Source organism: Vitis vinifera, chromosome 13 (genome assembly GCF_030704535.1).
Source record: "Vitis vinifera cultivar Pinot Noir 40024 chromosome 13, ASM3070453v1".
Taxonomy (NCBI): domain Eukaryota; kingdom Viridiplantae; phylum Streptophyta; class Magnoliopsida; order Vitales; family Vitaceae; genus Vitis; species Vitis vinifera.
In genome coordinates, this window is record NC_081817.1 from 12,483,116 (window position 1) to 12,507,363 (window position 24,248).

At 40.3% G+C, this 24,248-nt stretch overlaps 1 protein-coding gene across 4 annotated transcripts in view; it reads left to right on the top strand.

Moving 5' to 3' along the window:
* LOC100260143 (ribonuclease H2 subunit A) overlaps positions 1–23,308 on the top strand; it is a 36,810-nt gene extending 13,502 nt beyond the window's left edge. For all 4 annotated transcript variants that reach the window (XM_010660566.3, XM_010660567.3, XM_002269781.4 and 1 more), the window contains exons 4-9: positions 13,221–13,344; positions 13,424–13,511; positions 16,020–16,157; positions 16,234–16,321; positions 16,432–16,552; positions 22,988–23,308. In XM_010660566.3, coding sequence (XP_010658868.1) covers positions 13,221–13,344; positions 13,424–13,511; positions 16,020–16,157; positions 16,234–16,321; positions 16,432–16,552; positions 22,988–23,165 — 737 coding nt within the window. In that variant the 3' untranslated portion in view covers positions 23,166–23,308. The remainder of the gene's footprint in view (positions 1–13,220; positions 13,345–13,423; positions 13,512–16,019; positions 16,158–16,233; positions 16,322–16,431; positions 16,553–22,987) is intronic.
* Positions 23,309–24,248: the final 940 nt, after the last annotated feature.

Genomic DNA, 24,248 nt, shown 5'->3' on the forward strand with positions numbered 1-24,248 from the left:
GATACTAGAGTTCTAGAGCTGATGGAAATGGAAATTGAGAATTTTTCGGTTTCCCATCGATTTAAAAATGTGGAGGATGGTTTCTGTTAGGTCTTTACAGGGGTGTATGGCCCTGCTATTGGGAGGCTGAGGGAAGATTTCTGGGAGGAATTGGGGACAATCAGGGGATTGTGGCAGGACCCGTGGTGTTTAGGGGGTGATTTTAATGTTATTAGATTTTTGGGAGAAAGGAACAGTATTTCAAGACTGTCGTCAGCAATGAGAAGATTTTCGGAGATCATTGAGGATTTGGAATTAAGGGATTTCCCTTTGCAAGGGGGGTCTTTCACGTGGAGGGGTGGGTTGAACAATCAGACTCAGTCAAGGCTGGACAAATTTATAGTTTCAGAGGATTGGGAATGTTATTTCAGTGGGGCAGTTCAAAGTCTTTTACCTAGAATTGTTTCTGATCACTGCCCAATTTTGTTGGACTGTGGAGGAATGAGGAAGGGGCCTTCCCCCTTTAGGTTTGAGAATATGTGGCTGAAGGAAGAAGGTTTTAAGGATTTACTTAGGAATTGGTGGGTGGGCTTCCAATTCAGAAGTTCCTTTAGTTTCACGCTGTCTGAAAAGCTGAAAGCGCTTAAGGCCTATTTGAAGGTGTGGAATAGAGAAGTGTTTGGTAACGTGAATGCCATAAAAGAATCAGCTTTAAAACAGATGATGTTTTGGGATTCAATAGAAGGGGATAGGGTGTTGACCACTGAAGAGCAAAATTTCAGAAAGCAGGCTTTGGAGGAGTATGAGAAGTGGGTGATAATGGAAGAGACATCTTGGAGGCAAAAGTCGAGAGAGCTATGGCTGAGGGAGGGAGACCAAAACATTGGATACTTTCATAAAATGGCCAATGCTCACAAGAGGGTCAACTCTATGGTGAAGATCAAGATAAATGGGGCGTGGGTTTCCGAAGATCATGACATCAAGGAGGGTGTGGTTCAGGCTTTCCACTCTCTGTTGTCGGAAACAGATGAGTGGAGGCCTAGATGCAATGGGCTGCAGGTTGGGGTTCTGGAAGGGGAAGCTGCAGCTTTGTTAGAAGCTCCTTTTTATGAGGAAGAGGTATTTGGTGCTCTCTTCTTGGATCTCAATGGGGATAAAGCTCCTGGTCCTGATGGTTTCACAATGGCGTTTTGGCAATTCAGTTGGAGCTTTTTGAAGGAGGAAGTTATGGGGTTTTTCAAGGACTTTCATGATCAGGGCAAGTTCGTCAAGAGCATTAATGCCTCTTTTCTGGTTTTAATTCCTAAGAAAGGAGGAGCTGAAGACCTCAAGGACTTTAGACCTATAAGCTTGATGGAAAGTCTTTATAAGTTGTTAGCAAAGGTGTTAGCTAATAGGCTTAAAAAGGTGATGGGTAAGTTAGTGTCCAAGTCCCAAAATGCTTTTGTGGAGGGTAGGCAAATCCTGGATGCCTCGTTGATTGTGAATGGGGCGATTCATTCGATGCAGAAAAGTGGGGGAGGGGGCATCCTGTGCAAGCTAGATATTGAAAAAGCATATGACCATGTGAATTGGAGTTTTCTCCTTTGGTTGATGGAAATGATGGGCTTTGGAGCTAAGTGGATCAGCTGGATTCAGTGGTGCATTGGGACTGTTAGTTTCTCTGTCCTTATTAATGGAACTTCCTCAGGTTTTTTCAAAAGTTCTAGGGGATTGAGACAGGGGGATCCCCTTTCCTCCTACTTGTTCGTGATTGTCATGGAGGCCCTTAGTTGCTTGTTGAAGAGAGCAAAGGAAGGAGGGGGGGGGGGGGGGGGGGATCTCTCATTTGCTGTTTGCGGATGACACCTTAGTTTTTTGTGAGCCTTCCATTGATCAGGTGTCCTATTTGAGTTGGCTTCTTATGTGGTTCGAAGCAATGTCAGGGTTGAAGGTGAATATGGACAAAAGTGAGATCATCGCGGTGGGAAGAGGGGAGAATGTAGAGGAGGTGGCCTTTGAGTTTGGATACAAGGTTAGCAAGCTTCCTTCTTCTTATTTGGGTCTTCCTTTGGGGGCTCACTTCAAGGAGGTGGCAACTTGGGACGGAGTTGAGGAAGAGGCTTTCTACTTGGAAAAGGCAGTATATCTCCAAGGGGGGCAGAATGACCTTGATCCGGAGCACTCTGTCTAGCATGCCTATCTATTGTATGTCCCTGTTTCAGATGCCAAGAAGCGTGAGTTTGAGATTGGAGAGAATCCAAAGGGATTTTCTTTGGGGTGGTGGGGCCCTGGAAAGGAAGCCTCATTTAGTGGAATGGTTTATTATTTGCTCAGATAAACGAAAGGGAGGTTTGGGTGTGAGGAGCTTGGCGTTGGTAAATAAGGCTCTCCTATGTAAGTGGAGCTGGCGTTTTGCGGTGGAAAGGGAAGCTTTATGGAGGCAAGTTATAAGTGCAAAGTATGGGGAAGAAGAGGGTGGTCGGAGGTCCTGTGTTGTGAGAGGAAGTTATGGGGTTGGGTTGTGGAAAGTGATTAGGAGAGGTTGGGAAGCATTAGGTAACAATTTGGTTTATTCTGTGGGAAATGGTAGGAGGGTTAGATTTTGGAAGGATAACTGGTGTGAAGATGATCAGTTGTGTACTTCTTTTCGTTCTTTATTTGCTATATCCTTGGATAAGGAGGCTTGGGTGGCGGATGTGTGGAGTCATTCTGGAGGGGGAGTGTGGGCTCCTAGGTTCTCTAGGCGGATTAATGATTGGGAGGTGATCGAGGTGGAGCGCCTTCTTTTGAGGTTGCAAGGGAGGAGGGTTTATAGTGATGTGGAAGATGAAGTAATTTGGACTAAGGCAAAGGATGGAAGATTCTCAGTTAAGTCTCTTTACAAAGCGTTGGATTCGGAAAGACGTGAAGAATTTCCTGCAAGCATCATTTGGAATTCTTTGGTGCCTCTGAGGGTAAGTTTTTTTGCTTGGGAGGCCACGTGGAAAAAGTCCTTAACCTTGGATCGTCTTCAGAAAAGAGGGTTCTCCTTGGCTAATAGATGCTATTTGTGTTTGGTAGAGGAAGAATCTATTGATCACATTCTCTTGCATTGTGGGTTGGCCAGAAGTTTATGAAGCTTACTTTTCTCCCTCTTTGGAGTTTTGTGGGTGCTCCCCTCTTCAATAAGAGAGGCGTTATTGGGGTGGTTAGGGCCTTGTGTGGGAAAGGAAAGGAAAGGAAGAAAGTGTGGCTTTCAGCTCCCTTGTGCCTTTTTTGGATTGTTTGGAAGGAAAGAAATAGTAGGGCTTTTGAAAATATAGAGCATTCGATTCAGGGGTGTAAATCGGTTTTACTTTGTAATCTGTGGGCGTGGACCAGGGGGTTTTTTGTTTCTGGTCCCACTTCTGTTGTAGATTTTATTGATTGGTTAGGCCATGGGTAAAGGTTTTTTCCTTCTATTTTGTATACCTCCTGTATACGTTGGGGTGCTTCCTTGAAGTGCCTCTTTTTATTAATATATTTCTCTTTATTCATAAAAAAAAAAGGCCTCAAAAAAGAGCAATAAGACCAGAAAAGATTCACCTCCCCTTAAGTGGATGCTACCCACTCCAAAAAGCCTATAAGGGAGAGAGACTCTTCGCCCAAATACAATTTGGCCCAGCTCCATAAGTTACAAACAAAAAAATTCTGTAATTTCTGGATATTCAACACACCCCCGCTAAAAGTTAGTCTATTCCTTTCCTTCCAAACTGTTTAAAAAATACACAATGGTATGGATTTCCAAACCTTTTTCCTTTTCTTCCCCACAAAGGGGAGTTAAGACCTCCTTTACAGTTTCTGGAAAGACCCATTTAACATCTACTAACCCAAGAATAGTATCTCACAAAGCTCTAACCACTATACAATGTATAAGAATATGATTTACATTTTCTTCTTCACAACCACACAAAAAACAACAATTAGGAAGTTGCACCCCTCTTATTTGGAGCCTGTCCAGAGTGAGCACCTTCCCCCACGTCGCCTCCCAAGCGAAAAAAGCAACTTTAGTTAGCACCCTATCCACCCAAATGCACCTTGAAGGAAAAACTGTGTCATTAGGATTGGCCAGCAAACTATAAGCTTCCTTGACCTTGAACTGACCATTTCTTCCTCGCCTCCACATAACTGAATCTTCCTCCAAAGAAGGCCTATGACCCCTCAAGATATATAGCAAATCCTTGACCATATCCAACTCCCAATCATTAAAGTCTTGAAAAGTTTAGGTTCCAGCCTCCTTGACCAGAATTTTGATCCCACATCTCCTTAATTGTTGCATCCCTATGCGCAAGCATAACAAAGAGGTGAGTGAAGCAATGGGACAGCGGTGTATCAGTGCACCAAATATCTTTCCAAAATCTGATTTTGGTGCCCTTCCCAGCTAGAAACACCAGGTTATCCCAGCACCAATCAGATTCTTTCAAGATCTCCTTCCAAACCCCTACTCCAACCGCCCCATTAGCCTTCTTTGACCTCCAATCACGATCCTCTTACCCATACTTCGTTGTGATCACTTGCTTCCAAAGATTATCTTTTTCGTAAGCATACTTCCAAATCCACTTACCAAGCAAGGCTCTGTTCAGCATGACTATTTTCCTTAGGCCTAGCCCACCCTTGTTCTTGTCTGTGCAAACCACATCCCATTTAACTACATGAATTTTCCCCTCTAAGTTTCCTCCTCCCCATAGAAAGTCTCTTTGAACTTTCTCTATTCTTTTAGCAACAATCTTGGGTATTCGGAAAATAGACATTTGGTATATTGGCATGCTAGCCAAAGTGCTTTTTATGAGGGTGATCCTCCCCCCTTCGGAAATGTATTGGCTTTTCCAAAGCGCAAGTCTCCTCCTTACTCTCTCTTCCACCCCATCTCACATAGAAGGAGCCCTATTGGGAGCCCCTAGTGGGAGTCCCAAATATTGAGAGGGCAAGGATCCCACCTTGTAACCTAACTCAACTGCCTACTCTTGAATCTCCTCCACTTCTCCAACTGGGATGATTTCACTTTTGGCTAAATTAATCCTTAGGCCTGAAGCCACTTCAAACCAGAGTAGAATCCAACTTAAGTGAGTTAATTGCTCCTTGCTTGCCTCACAGAACACTATTGTGTCATCAGCAAAAAATAAGTGGGAGATGTTCAAAGTGGGTCTACTACCACCCCGAATGGTACACCCTGATAAGTATCCCCCCTCCACAGCTCTCCTAACGAGGACATCCAACACTTCCATTCCCATAACAAAGAGATAGGGAGATAGAGGATCTCCTTGCCTAAGCCCCTTAGTACTAGGGAAAAAACCAGCTGGCACTCCATTAACCAGAATTGAGAATTTGGCTGAGGACAAACAACTCCACAGCCACCCCAACCACTTGGCCCCAAAGCCCATTTTTTGTAAGACCTTCAACAAAAATTTCCAATTGATGCTGTCATAAGCTTTTTCTATGTCCAATTTGCATATAAGACCCTTCTCTTTTTTTTTTTTGCCACGAATCTATCATCTCATTAGCAATTAAGGACGTATAAAGAATTTGTCTTCCCGTTACAAAAGCATTCTGGGCAGTGGAGACCACCTTACCAATCACTTTTTTGAGTCTGTTAGCTAGAACTTTAGCCAAAAGTTTATAGAGCCCCCCCAAAAGGCTGATAGGTCTAAAATCTCCAAGATCCTCAGCCCTACTTTTCTTAGGAATCAAGATCAGAAAAGTATTATTGAGACTCTTAAGGAAAGAGCTATGCTCATGAAACTCTTTAAACATATCTACAATCTCCTCTTTAGTAAAATCCCAAGCGTTTTGCCAAAATGCTACAGTAAAGCCATTCGGACCAGGGGCTTTATCCCCATTCATCTCCATCAACGCTGTATGAATCTTAGCCTCTGTGAAGGGGACCTCCAAATTCTCCGCTTCTTGCTAGCTGATGTGATCAAGCTGAAGTCTTCCAATATTCGCCTTCCATCCCATATCTTCAGAAAGCATCTGCTGAAATGTGTTAACAATTCCTTCCCTCACCTCCTGCTCCTCTGACAGCCACTCCCCATTAACCTTAACTCTGTCCAATATGTTGTTTCTACGATGTGCACTTGCCATTCGATGAAAGAAACCCATGTTTCTGTCCCCCTCCCTTAGCCAAATCTTCCTTGAGAGTTGTCTCCAATGGACTTCCTCCAAAAGCACCCACTTTTTATAACTTTCTTTTACTTCTTTTTTTAATTCTGTTTTCTCCACAGTCAAGCTTCTCTCGCTTTCCACCTGATCCCAGAAATCTATTTGCTGCAGGGCTGAAGATTTGTTGCATTCCAGCCTCCCAAAAACCTCTCTATTCCATACTTTCAACTTCTTTTTGATTTCCTTCATTTTAGCAGCCAATCTATAACTAGCACTGCCCTTGACTTTGATCCCCTGCCACCAGGTTCGAACAAAGTCTTTGAATCCCTCAACCTTAAGCCACATGTTTTCGAACCTAAACGGAGTAGGGCCTCTTCTTACCCCACCCCCCACTAGTACAATTGGGAAAGGATCAGAAATTGGTCGAGACAGTCTGCTCTGGGTAACCCCACTAAATTGATCTAACCAACTAGGGGACACAAGAAACCTGTCCAATCTCGCCCATGCCGGGTTATTGAGACCCCCATTCCAGGTGAACTCTCCCCCCTGTAGTGGAAGATCCACCAGCCCTAGATCATCAACAATCTCAGCAAATCTCCTCATTGTTGAATTTATTATCCTTTGACTGCTCCTTTCCCTTTGGAATAGGGTGATGTTGAAATCCCCCCCTAGGAACCAGGGATCTTCCCAAAGGCCTCTAATCGCCCCAAATTCTTCCCACATGCCATCCCTTTCCACTTTGGTAAACGGACCATAAACTCCTGTGAACACCCAAACGACCCCATTTTCTACAATCTTGAATCTGCAAGACAGAGTGAATTGGCCCTCCTCCCAATCCAGGATATCCAGAGACCTCTTGTCCCAGCAAATCAGAATACCTCCCGCAGCCCCCTCCGCATTCAAAGCTCTCCAATCTAAAAATCTCCCAGAGCCTAAACTTCTCACAAGACCCTTCGACATAGCCTGAATTTTTGTCTCCTGTATACATATTAAATCCACCCTTTGATTCCTTATAAAAGACTTAATAATTTTCCTTTTAGAGCTATCGTTTGCTCCCCTCACATTCCAACTCAAAACTTTTAGCTTCATTGGACAACTACAATTTGATTCCCTTTGCCCTATCAAGGGCCTTTCTGCTTATTCCCCCCCCCTCATAGTTTACAGAGCATTCCAACCTCTTTAATCCCTTTTCGAACTTTGACTTCTCCAGAAGCTCTTTGCTATGAATCTTCTCCCGTCTCTTTCTGATTTTAATTGGAAAGCTCAGGATTTCCTTTTCCAAACCCTCCGTTGAAAATCCCAAAAATTAGCTGAATTTTGCCAAACTGCTTTCCTACCATTTTTCCTCTTTCTCCTTTCCCGCAGCTTGGTTCTCAGGCGTGCCAGAATCCCCCTCCGTACCCCTAACTTTATCTCTGTTTCTATTGGCTTCTCCCAAGTCCTAGCAACCATTATCATTCTTAGTAGGCCCCTCATACACTATTAACCATGTTGTTTTATCACCCCATGATTCCTCCTCTATGCCTCCTGAACGATCGAAAGACTCCCCTTCTGGAGCCCGATCAAAATGAAGACAAAGAAGATGAGATATCCCCAATACCCTTTTTCCCCTAGAATGGAAAGACGAATCATACCTCAAAGCTTCCTCTTCAAGCGCCTGGTCCGTCACTGAGAAGCAAGCATTCATTTGCTACTTCCTGAGATCCTCTGATTCCCAGACCACAAGAGGCTCCTTCTCCGAATTGGGCCCACTTTTGGAAATGAAACAGTCCAGAAGGCCGGCCTTCTCTTGAGGGCCCTTACTTGGGGCTTGGGGATTAAGCGCGACTGGGCCGGCCCTTTCCATACCTTCAAAACCACTCAGCTTTTGGCAGCCCATTTCTGTAGCCTATCTCCTTGACGATGGGCCTGCTTCTGATCCATCATCCTCCTTTGCCGCTTCTTTTGATTTTGAGCCCAAGTATCCATTAGCCACAACAGGCCCATTAGCCCTCATCGCCTCTTTAAGGCCCATGATTGGGCCTAATGGGGACGACCCGGACGCTTGCCCATCTGTGAGGGCTCATTCCCTGATCATCGGGCCATGAATCTGGTTTCCTAATTCCCGGTCTGACCCATTCTCCTGCGCACCCCTCAAATCATCTGGCAGGTTCAGCGTCTCGAGCCTCGCACTTACCAGCTCCTTCTCCATGTGCTTCTCCGTGCATGAAATCACATCACCCCTAACCTCGTCACTCTTTCGACCAGACGCTTCATTGTGTTTCATCCTCACCACCGGTCTGATCTCCCACCATAGCGACAGGACATAGACATCTCCCTCTACTTCAATTTCCAGCACACTCGGCCTAAAGTCTCCTCTCGTTTTGACCAAAAGCCTAGCCCATTGAATCTCCTCCATCGTCTTTGTCTGATCATCGACTGCTACAAAACCCCCACATTCTTCCCCTACCCTTTTTAAAATCATCGAACTCCACAGCGAGATTGGAAGCCCAAAGATTTTGACCCAGACTTTGTTTTCTACCTCCTCCTCTGCCTAACAACCCGTCCTAGGGTTCCATTGTTCCAACCCTAATTGGAGCCCTCCCAACACTCTGCTCCCTGAGGATATGACGTGTCTTGCTTCTTACAGGTCTTCAAATTCCAGCAAGACCCTACCCTTCTCCAATTTAGCCAGCCCAAATTTTCCTTTTAGGCCCCAAGAATTTGCCCATAATCTTCCCAATCTCTCCAGGTCCTCTTCTCCCTCTGTTCTGGATTTCCAGCTCGCAACAATGCAGTGCTCCAACTTCTGCAAATTTCCTAGAGTTTCCTTCCTTTTAACCTTCACATTGATTGAGTTTGAATCTTTCCAACTTGTTCTCTTAACTACTGCCGCATACGAGCTCTCCAGGGCAGATTTTCCCGCGACCCTTGTTTCCTGCATGTTTGCTTTTCTGCCAATAGATCCTTCCATTTGATGGATTTTCTCCGCCATAGTCACCCATCCCCTTTTGTTCCCTCTGCCTCTCGGTATGAAGATACAAAATCTCTTTCTTTCCAAATTAACAACCCCCAACCTTAGAAACCATCCCGCTCTGTTAAACAGACGTGTTAGGGAATACGATTTCCCCTTGTCCTTCCATTCCTTTCCCCATTTCCCTTCTTTCTCGTCCTTTATGCAGTGGATTAGGCCCTCCATGAAAAGCCCTAGACTTTCCGGTCCTAATCGGACCCATGACAAGACCCCTCTCTTCTTCTCCACGATGAGAAACTGGGGTTTCCCTCTTCTTTCATCGAAGACGATCTCGAACATCTTGGACTCCACCGTGAAGCTACTCTCCTTCCTTCTTTTTCGAGTCGCCTCGCTATTCTCTCCTTCTTCTCCATCGCATGCTCTCTCACTCTCTCTCTCACCCTCTCTCTCACTCTCTCCCATGTTCTCGTTATTCATAGACTTTAATTATGAAGATTGCCAACTTACTAGAACTCTAATAACATATCATGACTTAAATTTTAATTATATTATAACTTAACTAGCTAATCCTAATTTTATCCCAACTAATACTAATTCGACTCTAATTCCCTCTTATGATGTATATTTTAGAGATTCATCCTCATCACCGCAGAGGTGTTGGAGTTGTTTAAAATAATGCAAGTTTTAGGTGAGAAGCTAAATAAGGTGGCTGTTGTCGTTTTTTTATTGATAAGTAAATAAGGTGGCTGTAGTTGTTGTGCTTCTAAATTGTGCTCATTTGAGTTATTGGAAGTAAGTTGATGGATCTACAACTACATTTGTAGGAAATAATTTAAATTGTAGTAATGTCTCATGTAGAGGGTCTACCATGGATCCATAGTGGTTGGTGTCAGGTTCAATACCATGGTCCCTTCTCTTTGCATAGGATCCCTTGCTTTTCTCCGCCAGCCCTAAATGGCTGCAAGCAGGCAACATGCCATCTCTATGAAATTATTAGTATTATTATTATTATTTATTATTATTTTTTTTCACTTATCCTTAGAAGAGATGCAACATTATGAGCTATTCGTAGAACTGAAAATGAGATTTTCATCTCATACGACTCCTCGTTCAATTCTTTTGAAGTCATTGAATCTCAGTTATTTCTCAAAAAGAAGAAAATAGAGGATCTGTTGAATTTCAAGTATTGAGTTTCACCAATAAGATATGAAGACTTAAATAAACGATCTTATCATAAATCCATTGTGGTCTTCTCATTTGTTAAAACCTCTCAAGTACTCCTCATAACCATGCATTGCAAATGAGAGCATTCTACACACACACACACACACTTTACCAAGACATTCTCTACAAAACTTGTGAAGCTACTTTGATCACTTGGGTTTTACATACATGTCTACAAGCTACTAGCAAGGGCCAATTTGCATATTCATACACATATAAATAATCACATTCATACTTTTGTATCCATATCCATGTAACTATCCAATACCATATCCATACAATATCACATTTGTGAAAATATCTAGTACCACATATATCTTTCCTAATTCTTAGTCCTCTACTGAAGCCATATGTGATACCATATATAAAATGCCAAATATCCAATCCATTTTTTTCAATTTTAATCCTCTACTCATTAGGGGAATGACAATCACTCACTTTAGTCCTTCTTTCAATCACCATTGGAGATGCTGCCACTAATAAGAAAAATCTAAGCTACCAACGACAAAGAAGAAGAGGATTATTAGTGCCTTGGTGACGGTTGAAAATTGAAAGGTGGTAGGCTGTGTGCTAGTGTGATTGTTCCTCCCTCTAATCCTCTTCTTTGTTGTTGATGGATTGAATTTTCTTATCAGCAGTGACATCTCTATTAGTGATTGAGAGCAAGGATCAAAGTTAGTGACTACATTCTATTAAGGATGTAGCAAAGGATTAAGAATTCAGAAAAAAAAAAAAAGGATCGGATATTTGCTATTGTATATATGATATTGTATGTAAGACTTGAGTTGATTATGAATTGGGAAAGAAATATGGGTATTGGATATTTATATGAATATGGTGTTGAGTATTGATATGGATATGAGTATGTGGAAACCATTCCATTTAGTTAATTTTATTACCAACATTGTTTCTAGGTAAATTGATGAGTTTGTGCAAGTTTTGCTAGAAAATGAGATGAAAATCATGTTGGAAGAAGAAGCAAGTCAGTGGGCAGCCAACTTTGCAACCCCCCATTCCTCATTAACTTTGCCATCCCCTTCGTGAAGTCTCCAAGACACCCCCTAAAGTGCCCTGTGTCACCCACTTTGCTATCCCTTGCTTGCACCAATTCCCTATTCCTCCTTCCTTCATAAAGTTCGCAACCCAGGCGTTGTGCAACCTAGCTTTGTAACCCACTTTGCTACCTCCTTGCTTTCATTTACTTTGCAACCTTGGGAGCTTATATCGCAAGGGTTGCAAGACTTCCCCAAACAATCTCTCTTTTGTCACTCTCAATGAGTGGCTAAATTCAGGAGTTAAGGTGAGGGAAGAGGTGAGGGAAGAGGAGGTTTGAAGCATTTCATTCTTTCCACTCTTAGCATAAAGGGAACCTCGATACCTCATAAACCTGATTTGACTCATTCACCTTAGCACTAGGTTTTAATCTTGCTGAGATAACATCCCATTCTTGTTGCTATCATTGTTCACTGGTTGCTTGGAAAGACCTTAAATCGAGAGTTGATATTGGAGTAGCAATTAGGGTGTAAAGTCTCTTCATAGCATGACTTAGGTTGGTATATAGGTAATTAGTTGAAGGTGGTCAATAGAGAAAGGATGTAAAAAAATGAGTGTTTGGTGTCTATGAAAGATATGGGTTGCATATCACCATGTTGTGAGTAGGTAGGAAGGAACTTCGACTAACTCGAACCTTGACATTTTTCATTTATTTGTGTATCCATTTTAAGCTGCCCATACCCTTTTTTTATTCAGGAACCTTATCCTAGACACATTGCATTGCTTTGCCATGACTTTATAACCGTTTAACCCTTAAGGAAAAACAACACCAAACTCTTGTTGAGTTCTACAATACATAGTCCTTGTGCTTCAGGACTTGATTGCTTCGTAACACATAGAATAACATGTGCTACTAGGACAAAATGGAGGGTCTACACCTAGGCATATCGAACCCTCAATAAGGTCTTGAAAATAGCTCTCTAGGGTATGCAATCCATCTTATATTAGTTTAAAACCAAGTCATCTTTTCATATTACCTTCAATTTTGATGATTGACTAGAACTTCTCTTGAACTTGACCCATCTTAAACAATATTGGTCTTCGTGGTTGATCATGTGAACTCAAGTTGGCATTAAACTTATTCTAAAACCATACAATGAACTTGTCATGGAATTGCTGACAATTATAATGAGCATAAGTAAGTCTGTGCAATTTTAATGTGAAATTAATCTTTAGCCCATATGATGTGACAATCGCCTAAGTAATCGTGATGCTTTAAGGTTGCTTCTTTAGAGAAGCCTCAAGTATTTGAAGGGCTAAATGCTAGTCTTAACCAATGGAAGATGCTAATCTATCTAAATTCTCTTGACATGGTAAAAGCTAGTAGAACAAGTGTCTTCTCAGCGAACAACCTTGTTTGCAACCTAGCTCTTTTCTTGGTTTAGTACGGTTCAAGAATCCTCAATTGACATTATCATGGGCTTTGTTGAAATATAGCTTAAGAACAATCCTTCTTAGACAACTTTGTCATTACGAATTTCCTTATCCTAAGCAAAGTCACCTTAAGAGGGGCTATGGCCGCCTCATGATGCCTTTTGGAAGAATCTTTGCAATGATCTTATTTATAGCCAATGTGCTGATGGATTTAAAATCCTTGATTTTAACAACCTTCCCTTCAAGGATGAGAGGGATGAAAGTTAGAGCTATAATTGATATTTGATTTTGGATAAAATGTTGAAGAAGGGAAATTTGTCTTCTTGGTTCTTATTTTGGTCTTTCAGATGTCTTCATCAACACCAAATTAAAGAGTAAAATGGCCATTATACCTGCTCTGTATGAACTAGTTGGTCTACACTGTGGATTTTGTTTATAATGGTTATTATGAGCTGCTTGACCTTGCTAATTAATATCCATAAAAGTGATTGTTTACCTCCAGTCGCTTAAATCTTTTTTTTTCTTTTTCCATTTTCAGATTCAAAGACTCTAAAAGAAGAGAAGAGGGAGGAATTGTTTGAAAATTTAAAGGCTGATGAATCCATTGGATGGGCTGTTGATGTCATAGATCCATGGGAGCTCTCAGCTAAAATGCTAAAGAAGTTAGTAAAGTATAATAACTTGTAACCTTGTGCTAGATTGCAGCTTTGTAACATGATTATTTTTTTCTTTTGTTGGCAGAAACAAGATAAATCTAAATGAAATATCTCATGACTCTGCAATTGGCCTCATCACTAGGGTCCTAAACATGGGAGTTCTTTTAACTGAGGTAACATTTTCAACTTGTATGAGATTATTCCTCTCAAATATGTTTCTAGAGTTTAGGCTATAAAAAAAAATGTGTTTCCAAAGTTCAGGTGTGATTCTAAATAGTTAAACATTCCAAGTATTGAGCATAGGGTGAACAAATGGGATGTAGCAATAAAGCTATCAGATTTTGACTATATTCCTTAGGGTTTTGCAGTTGGACGCAATCTTATAAAGAAGTTGTGCTTACATCAACTAGAAGTAATTAATCAACTACAATTTCAAAATTATATGTAGAGAAAAGCTCACTCCGTAGAATTAAAATCTGCAGTGGATTAGCTGTAAAATTTAGAGAGTGCTAACTGAATGAAAATATGATTTCTCAAAATAGTAACTGGGTTACATTTTCTTTTGCTTCTCAAGATAGCAAAAGGGATATATGTGTCTTTGCTCTTTAAGTTGGATTATTTGGCAATGACTTATCAAGAATATGCCTATCAACATAGCATATGTGTGGTTGTGATATGGTTGAGCAACCCAATTTTCATGCTATACTTGCTTTTTTTTTTTTTTGATAAAAAAAATTCATTTTAATAAAAGAGAATAAAAATATAAAGCAAGAAAAGGAAGGAGGGAAGGAATCTCTGAGATGCCCTATGACTAAATTTTGTACTGCACAACCATAGGTAGTTCTGCATGTGCCCGTTGATCCGGTTGGTTTCAGACTAGAGTCACTTCGTCGGATAAGCTGGAATGGTGTTGGGACATTCTCTCGACTTAATCTTTTAATTCATTATTGAATTCTCTCCTAGAGCTGCAGAACTCACGAGGAAACGTTGGTCAGAACCACACGGGCATGTTTCTCAAAGGATGAGAGGTCCTTCAAGTACACTGATTATATTCTCACTTCTTTTCACCCTCTTTTAGGGGTACACATTGTACTTTTACTTCTCTCCTCTCTTTTTCTATCCCTCTTCCTTTACTTCTACTCTCTTTCAAGAGTCCTCACCAAACTGAGGTTGTTTGTTACTGTTTTTTCATTCATTGTTTTGTAAATCTCTTTTTCTAGCTTTCAGTTACTTCTGACAGCAATTTTTGCTTTTTTAGATGTTGGTTAATTTTTTGAAAATTTTGTTCTTATGCTGTGTGGCGCATGCTTTTTAACTTGACTCTTGACATTGTTCTTGAGGTGTGGTTTGTTCTCGCTTATCTGTAAAGTTGTTCTGCATTTATGTTATAATACTTACAAATGTACTTAGCAAGTCCAACACAACTAGCAACATGTGTTGAGTTGAGACTGTTCAAGCTAAAATTCTTTCCCTGAAAACCACAATTGTGAAATTGAATGGAGCTAATTACCTCAAGTTTGCTTAATTTCTTATCTATGTTGGTCTAATGAAGAAATTACCTCAGTTACGGAAAGAATACCTTGTTTGGTGTTGTGAATCCTTGTCTTTAGTTCATATGTTTGGGCTGCATCCCTTACCTTAGAATAGGTATGACACACGGACTCCCAAATTTCCTTGGCCGTTGAGAGAAACATGCATGTATGGCTCATCTCTGGTTGTATAGAGTTCCAAAGCCATGACATGATTTGAGAGTCTTCTTCATCCCACACGACAAACCTTGGATCATCCTTACTCACAACAGGTCCAATGAGATGGCTTAACTTTCCTTTGCCCTTAATATAAGTCTTTATCAATTGTGACCACTCTAAATAATTTCCCCCATTGAGTTTGAAGGATCCTACTATATTCTGGAATTCAGCAAGTGGTGTTGATTATTGGATTGTGGTTTGGCTCAATATTGAAGAATCAACCTCTGAAGTGTTTGACATTATGAGGGGAAGAAGGGATATGAAGGTCAAAAAAATAGGGGCCTAATCTGAAGCAATGTTTCTAATAGAGGGTCAAAAACAAATGGGATATGATCTGAAAAAAATTCCTGGCAATCAAGGCACGAGTGATTAGGCAAAGAAAATTCTAGCTTTGATACCATGTTCTCATTCAGATCTAGAACCCTTTTGTGAAATGATTTCTGCTACCTTTTTTTGTGTAGGATTACATATGAATATATTCAAAATAATTGTATAAAAATAGCCTAGGAAATAATGCCTAGGATCATGCTATCAAAGATAAATAAGATAAGTGAAGAATGCTAAGAAAGGAAAAAATCCTAGGAGATTCTATGTACAATTATGCAATTATTATAGCTTATATGGGCTGGAAAAATATTCAATAATTTGCCACACAATCTGCCATAATTTCCAACTCGCAAATTTTCCAACAGGGATCAAAACCCTTGCTAAATTGATATTCCATATTATTTTTTCACCCACTAAAAACTTAATGCAAAGTAATAAAGTAATATGCATTTCACCAAGCCTAACATCCCAAAGCCTAGCAAAACCTCGTAACCACATAAAGTAAGACACACATTTGGCTGATCCGAGCAATTTTCACAGTTCTTTGAGTTTACGTGGATCAACTCTTCACGAGGCTAGAACCATTCAATATTTGCATGCTTTCAGGTTTACGTGGACACAGTGGGAGATGCAGAGAAGTATAGGATTAAACTGTCTGAAAGATTTCCTGCTGTCAAATTTGTTGTTGCAAAGAAAGCTGATAGTCTTTATCCTGTTGTAAGTGGAGCAAGCATAGTTGCAAAGGTGATCAACTTCCCTTTTAAACTTCCCCGTCAAGGTCTTCATATTCTCATTGTTATCTTTTTTTTTTATTGTTCAGGTGACAAGAGACCGAGCCCTACGAGATTGGGTGCTGGTTGAAACTGCTGAAAATATGCATAGGAACTTTGGATCTGGATATCCTGGAGGTGAAAAGTTTCTCTTAGGTTTATGTGGAGCTTTGGAATGGTTATTGAGTTGAAAATGGATGTCCTATGAAAGCATAAGACGAAAACTTGTTTTGTTTTCATGTTTTTAGATCCTGTAACTAAGTCCTGGTTGCAACATCACAAACACTCGGTATTTGGATTTCCGACTCTGGTTCGTTTCAGTTGGGGTACGTGCACTGCCTACTCCAAAGACATTGTTGAAGTACTATGGTGAGTCCTCAATTTACATTTACTTGTCAAGTTCCGTCTCCACATGATTTGGTTTAATTGTTAGTATGGTGGTCTATGCTTTCATGTACTAAATGTAGAATTGTGATTTTAGCAATCACCATCATTACTCCTGATATATTGGCAAACACCTCATGAATGAATTGAAGGCAATTTAAAACTGGTAAATCCATTAGTTGCTGGAATTAGAAGTTATGATGTCTGGTGTTGTTACTTGTTATTGTCAATAATGTCCGAAATCAGACACAGTTTTGAGGTAGGGGTAATAATGGAAAATTACTACTTTTCCTTTGTGTTAGATCTATAGGCTATGAGAAGTGTTTTTAAGCAGAGAGACTTGATCAAATGCATCAAAACAATCACTCAAACCTCTCCAAGGGGAAATATGAAGCCCCTTGTAGCAAAAAAATCTGCATCTGGGTTGGTTGTGTATTTGGAAACCAACTTCCATGTGGCATCCCCAGATTTATGGAAATATCCATAATCTCCCTTGTGAGATGAGCATAGTGCCAAGGCGTCTGATTCCCAAAAGGTAGCCAATAAATCACAACCAGAGAATCACTCTTAATAAGCATACGTCTCAACCTTCAAGCTTGAAGGTTCGTTCAAGCTCTCTATCAAGGCTAAAGGCAGCCTCTCCATCATCACTTGGTTTGGTGATGACCATAATCTCACCCCCTCTGCGTCTGAACAGTCATCCCAAGGAAGTAGAGGTCAATGCAATGATGACAACTTCACGTCTAGGACCACCTGCTCAAGTAGGGTGCATATCCACCAAAATGGAGTTTAGGTTTAAAACAGAAATTTCAGAGAGAAGAGATGAAGAAAGAACCAGCTCATAAAACAGAGTCTAGACAACACTTTATTTATAAGAGAGTTTGAGGTAACAAACTGTACAGGCGGCAGTAGCAAGGAAACTGAAGAAATAAAAAAAGGAAGGCCCTAACTAATTACACGTATTAGTGCTTTATCATCCCCCCACAAGCTGATCGGGCTGGGAAGGGCTGTCAGCTTGGTCCTGAGACTTTGGAAGCGTTGTGTAGGGGTTTGGTAAATATGTCAGCCAGTTGTTCCTTTGATGGAGTGAAATGAACTTGAAGAGACTTGTTGACAACACGCTCTCGAATAAAATGAAAATCAATTTCAATGTGTTTGGTCCGAGCATGGAGAATAGGATTAGCAGCGAGCTGAGTGGCACTGAGATTATCACAGAGCAAATCAGGGGACAAAGGGAAGGGAAAGATGAAGTTCAGTAAGAAGTGCTTCAATCCAAATTAACTCAGCAGTTGCATTAGCAAGACTGCGATATTCTGACTCTGCACTAGACCGTGAAACAACACGTTGCTTTGAAGATGGAGTGGAGATAAGCTTACAAGCGAACATGGAGGCACGATGAAGGAGGTCAGAAATATACTTCTGTTGAGATAAATGAAGCGTAGAAGCAGTAGAAATCACCTGGATTCCCAAAAAATAAGATAAAGCACCTAAATCCTTCAAGGGAAAGTGTTGATTAAGCCGGCAAATAAGGGAACCCAGAAACTAAGAATCGCTACCCTTGACAATGATGTCATCAACATAGATCAAGAGAATAGTAATGGAGGAGCCAAAATAAAGAACAAACAGAGAGGTGTCAGATTTGGAGCTAGAGAATCCCCATTGAAGTAAGCAATTGCTAAGCTTCTTGTACCAAGCACGAGGACTCTGTTTTAGACCATAGAGTGACTTGTTGAGCTTACAAACATGAGTTGGAGCGGTAGAGGAAATAAAACCGATAGGTTGCTTCATAAAAACATCTTCAGCCAAGTCGCCATTTAAGAAAGCATTGTGAACATCCAAATGCTTTAAAGACCAATAGAAGGTAAGAGCCAAGCTGAGCACAATCCGAATAGTCGTGGGCTTAACAATGGGGCTAAATGTTTCAAAATAATCCAACCCATGAGTTTGATGAAAGCCTTTAGCCACAAGGCGAGCTTTGTAGCATTCCACTGACCCATCAGGTTTTAATTTAATCTTGAAAACCCATTTACAACCAATAACCTTTTGTCCAAGTGTTGGGGGAACCAAAGTCCAGGTATTATTGTTCAAAAGTGCGTAAAATTCAGTGTCCATAGCCTGTCGCCAATGAGCATGCCTTGCAGCCTGGTGATAAGTAGTTGGTTCAAAGAGATCCAACTCAGATGAAGCACCATAGTCAGCAAGTAGGAGTTTAGGCTTATAAATTCTAGCCTTGGAGCGAGTAACCATTGGGTGTGTATTGACAGGGCCCTGTAAGTCAACAATAGGAGTAATTGGTGATATCTCTATGGAGTTCATGATCTAAGAGTCCTATGAGGAAGAGGGGAGAGAAGAAGAGGATGGAGAGAGGGAGGATACAGGATTATGAGGAAGAGAAGGCGAAGGAGAAGGAGAAAAAGAAGCTGAAGGTAGAGAAAAAGGAAGAGAAGGAGGTCGGTGAGTTGGAGATGAGAAAGAAGGAGAAGAGGAGGAATGAAAAGGAAAAGACAGCTCATTGAACACAACATGGCAAGAGATGTAAACATGACCGGTGTCCTTTTGAAGGCAAAGGTAACCCTTATGATGGGAGCTAAACCCAAGGAAGGCACATTCAGTAGAGTGAAATTGGAGCTTATTTTGATTATAGGGACGGAGAAAGGGAAAACAAGCACAACCAAAAACACGAATTGAGTCATAGGAAGGGCGAGAGTGATAGAGCAACTCAAATGGTGTTTTGTTGGAAAGAACTGGTGTAGGCAGCCTGTTAATAAGATAAACAGCAGATTGAAAGGCATAAAGCAAAAAGGATAAAGGTACAAAGACATGAGCAAGTAAGGATAGGCCTTTTTCAACAACATCATGATTCTTTCATTCGACCTGCCCATTTTGTTCAGGAGTAATAGGACATGGATGGCAATGAATGATACCTAGGTTGGTAAGAAACGGTTTAAGGGGTCAAAATTCCCCACCTCAATCTGTTTGCAAGTTCTTAATGGTTGTGCTGAATTGTGTCTGAATGAGTTGTTTAAATTTAAGGAAGTAGGAGAAGGTGTCACTTTTATTATTTAACAAGTAAAATCAAGTGAAGCGTGTATGATTATCGATAAACAAGAGAAAATATTTAACACCAGTGACAGAAGCAATAGGAGATGGTCCCCATAAATCAGAATATACTAAATCAAAAGGTTTCATTGCTCGAGATTCTGAAAGTACAAAGGGAAAACGATGGCTCTTGGCCAATTGACAGGAAGAACAAAAATGTTCAGAATTCGAAAATTTCAAATTGCAGGACTGTAGAACTTGATGAACTACTTTAGGAGCAGGATGGCCAAGACGATTATGCCACAACACAACTTGATTTTGTTGAGACAGAAAGGCTTGAGCAGGAGGAGCTGGGAAGAATTGAGTTGAGGGAGATGAAGACACGGAACTGGAAGTGAGAGTGGTAGGCTGAGCAAGTTTGTAAAGACCACGCTCAAGATGGCCCTGGAGGAGGAGTTGTTTCGTTTGCTGGTCCTTCACAAGAAAGAAAGTGGGGTAAAACTCAACAAATGCTTTATTGTCAGCACAAAGTCTAGTGACACTAATAAGCTGTTTAGAGATCTCAGGAGTATGAAGCACATGATTTAAATGTATGGGTTTCACAGAACTATGTAACAAAGCATGACCAATATGAGATATACCAATTTGCTTATCATTGCCTACCAGAGCATGGTCACCACTTGAGTACTGCATTGCATCAGTCATGTGCCCAAATTCAGGGGTAAAATGGTGTGTGGCCCCCGAATCCATATACCAAGAATTGTCAGATGATTGAGAGGAAAGACCTGTTGGTGCAGCAGAAGTAGTGAGCATTGCTGAGATTGGAGAACTCGTTTGGCCAGGACCATTTGGATTGAAGGCTGCTGCATTTGGGAAAACTGGTGGGTGATAAGTTAGGTTTGTCCTGTGATAGCCATTAAGGGCAATATGACCTGATTTGCCACAAATTTGACATTGAGGTATGGAGTTATTGTAACCTGGTTGACGAGGCTGAAAAAAAGAAGTGGTATTGGGGTGTTTGCCCAATAAACCTGGGAAGCTATTTGGGCGAGGGTGCAGAGAGTGATTATAGGGTGGTTTGATGTATGAAAAGGAGTTAGGCATTTGTGGTTGTTTGGGATAATGCTGGTAATGATTTTTCTGGTTTTTCTTGTTTCCTAGATAGGTAGTGACATTAGCTTGGGGAAAATTCAAGTTCTGGTCCACAGATTGCTGAGAAAGCCTATACTCATAAGTGTGCAGTAAGCTGTGAACCTCTTGAAGAGAAGGTCTATCAGATCTATTGTGAATAGAACTGACAAAATTTTCATACTCTTCAGGTAATCCCTCTAGAATACGAGTGAGCTTATCTTTGTAGGATAGAGGTTCTCCAATAGTAGCAAATTTATCAAACACAAATTTAAGTCGAGACAAATACTCAGATAGAGGAATATCAATCTTCTTAATTCGCTGTAGCTGAGAGTTTAAACTCATTACCGTGGCTATGGAGGGTGATTCATACTCATCATTAAGTGATGCCCAAATGTCACGAGCAGTAGAACATTCGACGATCTGCCCAACCATCCCTGGAGTTAGAGATGAATAGATCCAACTCATTACCAACCGGTTCAGACGGTCCCACTGCACAAATTCAGGATTTACTTGTGGGCAAGCTGCATCGAGATATTTGGGTGGACTGGACTGATCTGGATCTATGAAATCTTCCAGCCCATTTGCTATAATCTCGTTGAGAAGTTGACTCTTCCATAACAGCAGATTTGTCTCGTCCAATTTGATAGAGAGGGATTGAGAAAGGGAAGGTGAAGGTAAGGTCATTTGGGTTATTTGTGGAGCTGGGTTTTGGTTATTATTTGTGGTGGTGTTGGAATTGCTTGCAGGAGTAGGAGGAAAGGTCGACATGGTTGGATATCACTTTCTCTGATACCAAAATGGAGTTTAGGTTTAAAACAGAAATTTTAGAGAGAAGAGATGAAGAAAGAACCAGCTCAAAAAACAGAGTCTGGACAACATTTTATTTATAAGAGAGTTTGTGGTAACAAACTGTACAGGTGGCAGCAGCAAGGAAACTTAAGAAATAAAAAGAGGAAGGCCCTAACTAATTACAAGTATTAGTGCTTTATCACACCATGACAAGGGAACTACATCCACAAACACTTTGATAAAAAGCAAGTCAGCAAAGCATAACTATTGTATCTAGTCTGATAAATTTCTTCTTGAAAATCCTTGTATTCCTCTTGGTCCAGATCTCCCATAAAGTAGCTAGGATAGCACAAACCCTCAGCACTTTGGTCCTTTTCTTATCAAGCCCCCTAAAGAAATCACCATCATCTCCAAGATGTTCTAGGGTTCAAGCCAATAATACCAGTGGAAGAAAATAACTAGCCAAAGAGCTTAAGAATTAAGGTCATGCATAGATAACCATCAAAAGCATTGCAATTGAGTGTAGAATAAAATTTTGAGAAGTGGGAGTTGATTGCATGAGGCCAGATCCACCACATCTGAAAAGTCCATATTGGGGTAAATTGTCTTAATTTTCTGTCATCTCTTGGTAAGAAGCTTTTTTATATTGAGCTAGGGTGTTCTTTTACATGGAGAGAAGATAAATCATATGAGAGAGTAATGTTATTCTTAAGTTGTTTTTTCTTTAGATTATTCATTTTATGTATAGGATAGTGATAGAAGACTGCAAGTATTCTTTTGCTTCCACTTTCCATTGGCTTTGAAATTTGATTTCTTGTTTTTCATCTATCACAACTACATAAGTTTTGTCTTGTGTACCAGGATGCAACTTGGGCATACTGGGTCAACCAAAGCAACCTTAACATGAAGCTCATTTACCTAAAAACCAATCCAACTCGATGTTCAACCCAAGTCACCTAACCCAAGCTTTTTTTTTTTCTAAACATATTTTCAGGTTGGTTGGTTGAGTTGAGTGGATTTGTGGACTGATTATAATATCAGATTTTGTTGGATTGGGTTGAGCTAAAAAACAAGCTATTAAATTTTACATCTATTTATTAAGGAATTGACTATTAATCAAATCTATATTAAATTATCTTACTATCAATCTGCATTAGACTATATTTAACTCTGTGTTGATTATCAGATTTCTGTACCCAATATAAGAATGGATGACCAAAATGCATTAATGGAAAATCAACGTATAAAACTAGTAACTATGATATGAACTTAAATCTCTGTTTCAGTAAATCTTTTGTTGATCAACCCTAAATTTATCAAATCAAAAACTACAGATGACATCCATTTCACTAGAAGTCTAAAACCTTTCCAAATTAATGACATGTATATTTATAATATCTACGCATATAAATATTTTATGTGCTAAATTCAAATACTTTCAATGCTGTGGTTCTTTATTAGGGAGGCTGATAAAGTTGAGGAAGACGGTTCCACTAATAGGAATGGTAAGCGGCAGTTAAAATTGAGCAGTGTTGGTTTCATTGAAAGCAAGAGGAAGAGCGAAGAAATTGAATCAAGTGGTAAAGGTCGTTGCAAGTTTTTTCAGGCTCGTAAACTTGAGCAACTTACTCAGTTCTGAGGACAAGGTTTAATTTTCAATGTTGTAATTCTTTCTATTAGTTTTTATACTCTATTATAACATTTTATACACTTGTTAGCCTCATTCTGTTATTGGTTCCCAAGATTAAGATCAATGGTTCATTAGATTAGGTCTTAGTTAAATATTCTTGTTGCAGAGTCCACATGTAGTTTTACCTATCAAAAAAAAAAAAAGTCCACATGTAGTTTTGCATAACTGTTTTATGAATCAGCTCAGAGTGTTGCAAAGATTGTCCCAAGATTGTCCCCTTGTATTCAAGCCTTCTATAGGAGTAGGCCTAAAGTCAAATACTTTAGCCAACAAACAGGCATAAAGCTTGTCAGAAAATTAAGGGTTTGTTCAAAAATTTCAGTAGGGTGTTCAAGTTATGTTGGAATTTTGACGGAATATGAAGGAATACAGACCCACCCATGTTTCCATTCTCTCCTGTCAGCGTCTACACTTTGGTCACCACCCTGTACCCTGTATTGAGTGGAGTATGTCAAATCAAATCCACTGTAATTTCATCTGTTTCTTTTTCTGGAGGTGTACTGTAAATATATGGTATTGTTATGAGTTCCTTGACAGACAAACCATCTGCTTCTTTGAAGGTTGTTCTTCGATGAATTGGCTTTACGTTTTGAGATGGGGAACAATCGGGGATAGGACCCCCGTATAAGAATAAAAGAAGCTTGAATACAAGGGGACCGATCTTACCAGCGGGACATGTAAGATGCTTCCCTATGGCATTAACTTTGGCAGGTCACTGGGGACTAAAAACATCATGCCTGAAAGGATATAAGGTTGGAAAGAGAATCTTGTGTGATTATAAACAATAAGACTAGTCCTCAAATCAAGAACGGGTACTAGGCCAAATTACTTATAAGGAAGGTACGACAAATTGTCAGACATCCTCCCTTTAAGCTTATAAGTGGAGGGCATTATGACATTTTACTAATTAATAAATGAGTATGGTCAATTAATTAATAAGAAATATAACGTGAAATATATATGATGGTTAAAGCATTTAGGATAAAAGAATGAGAAAATACATGAGTGTTAAGTATATTTTTATTTGCATGC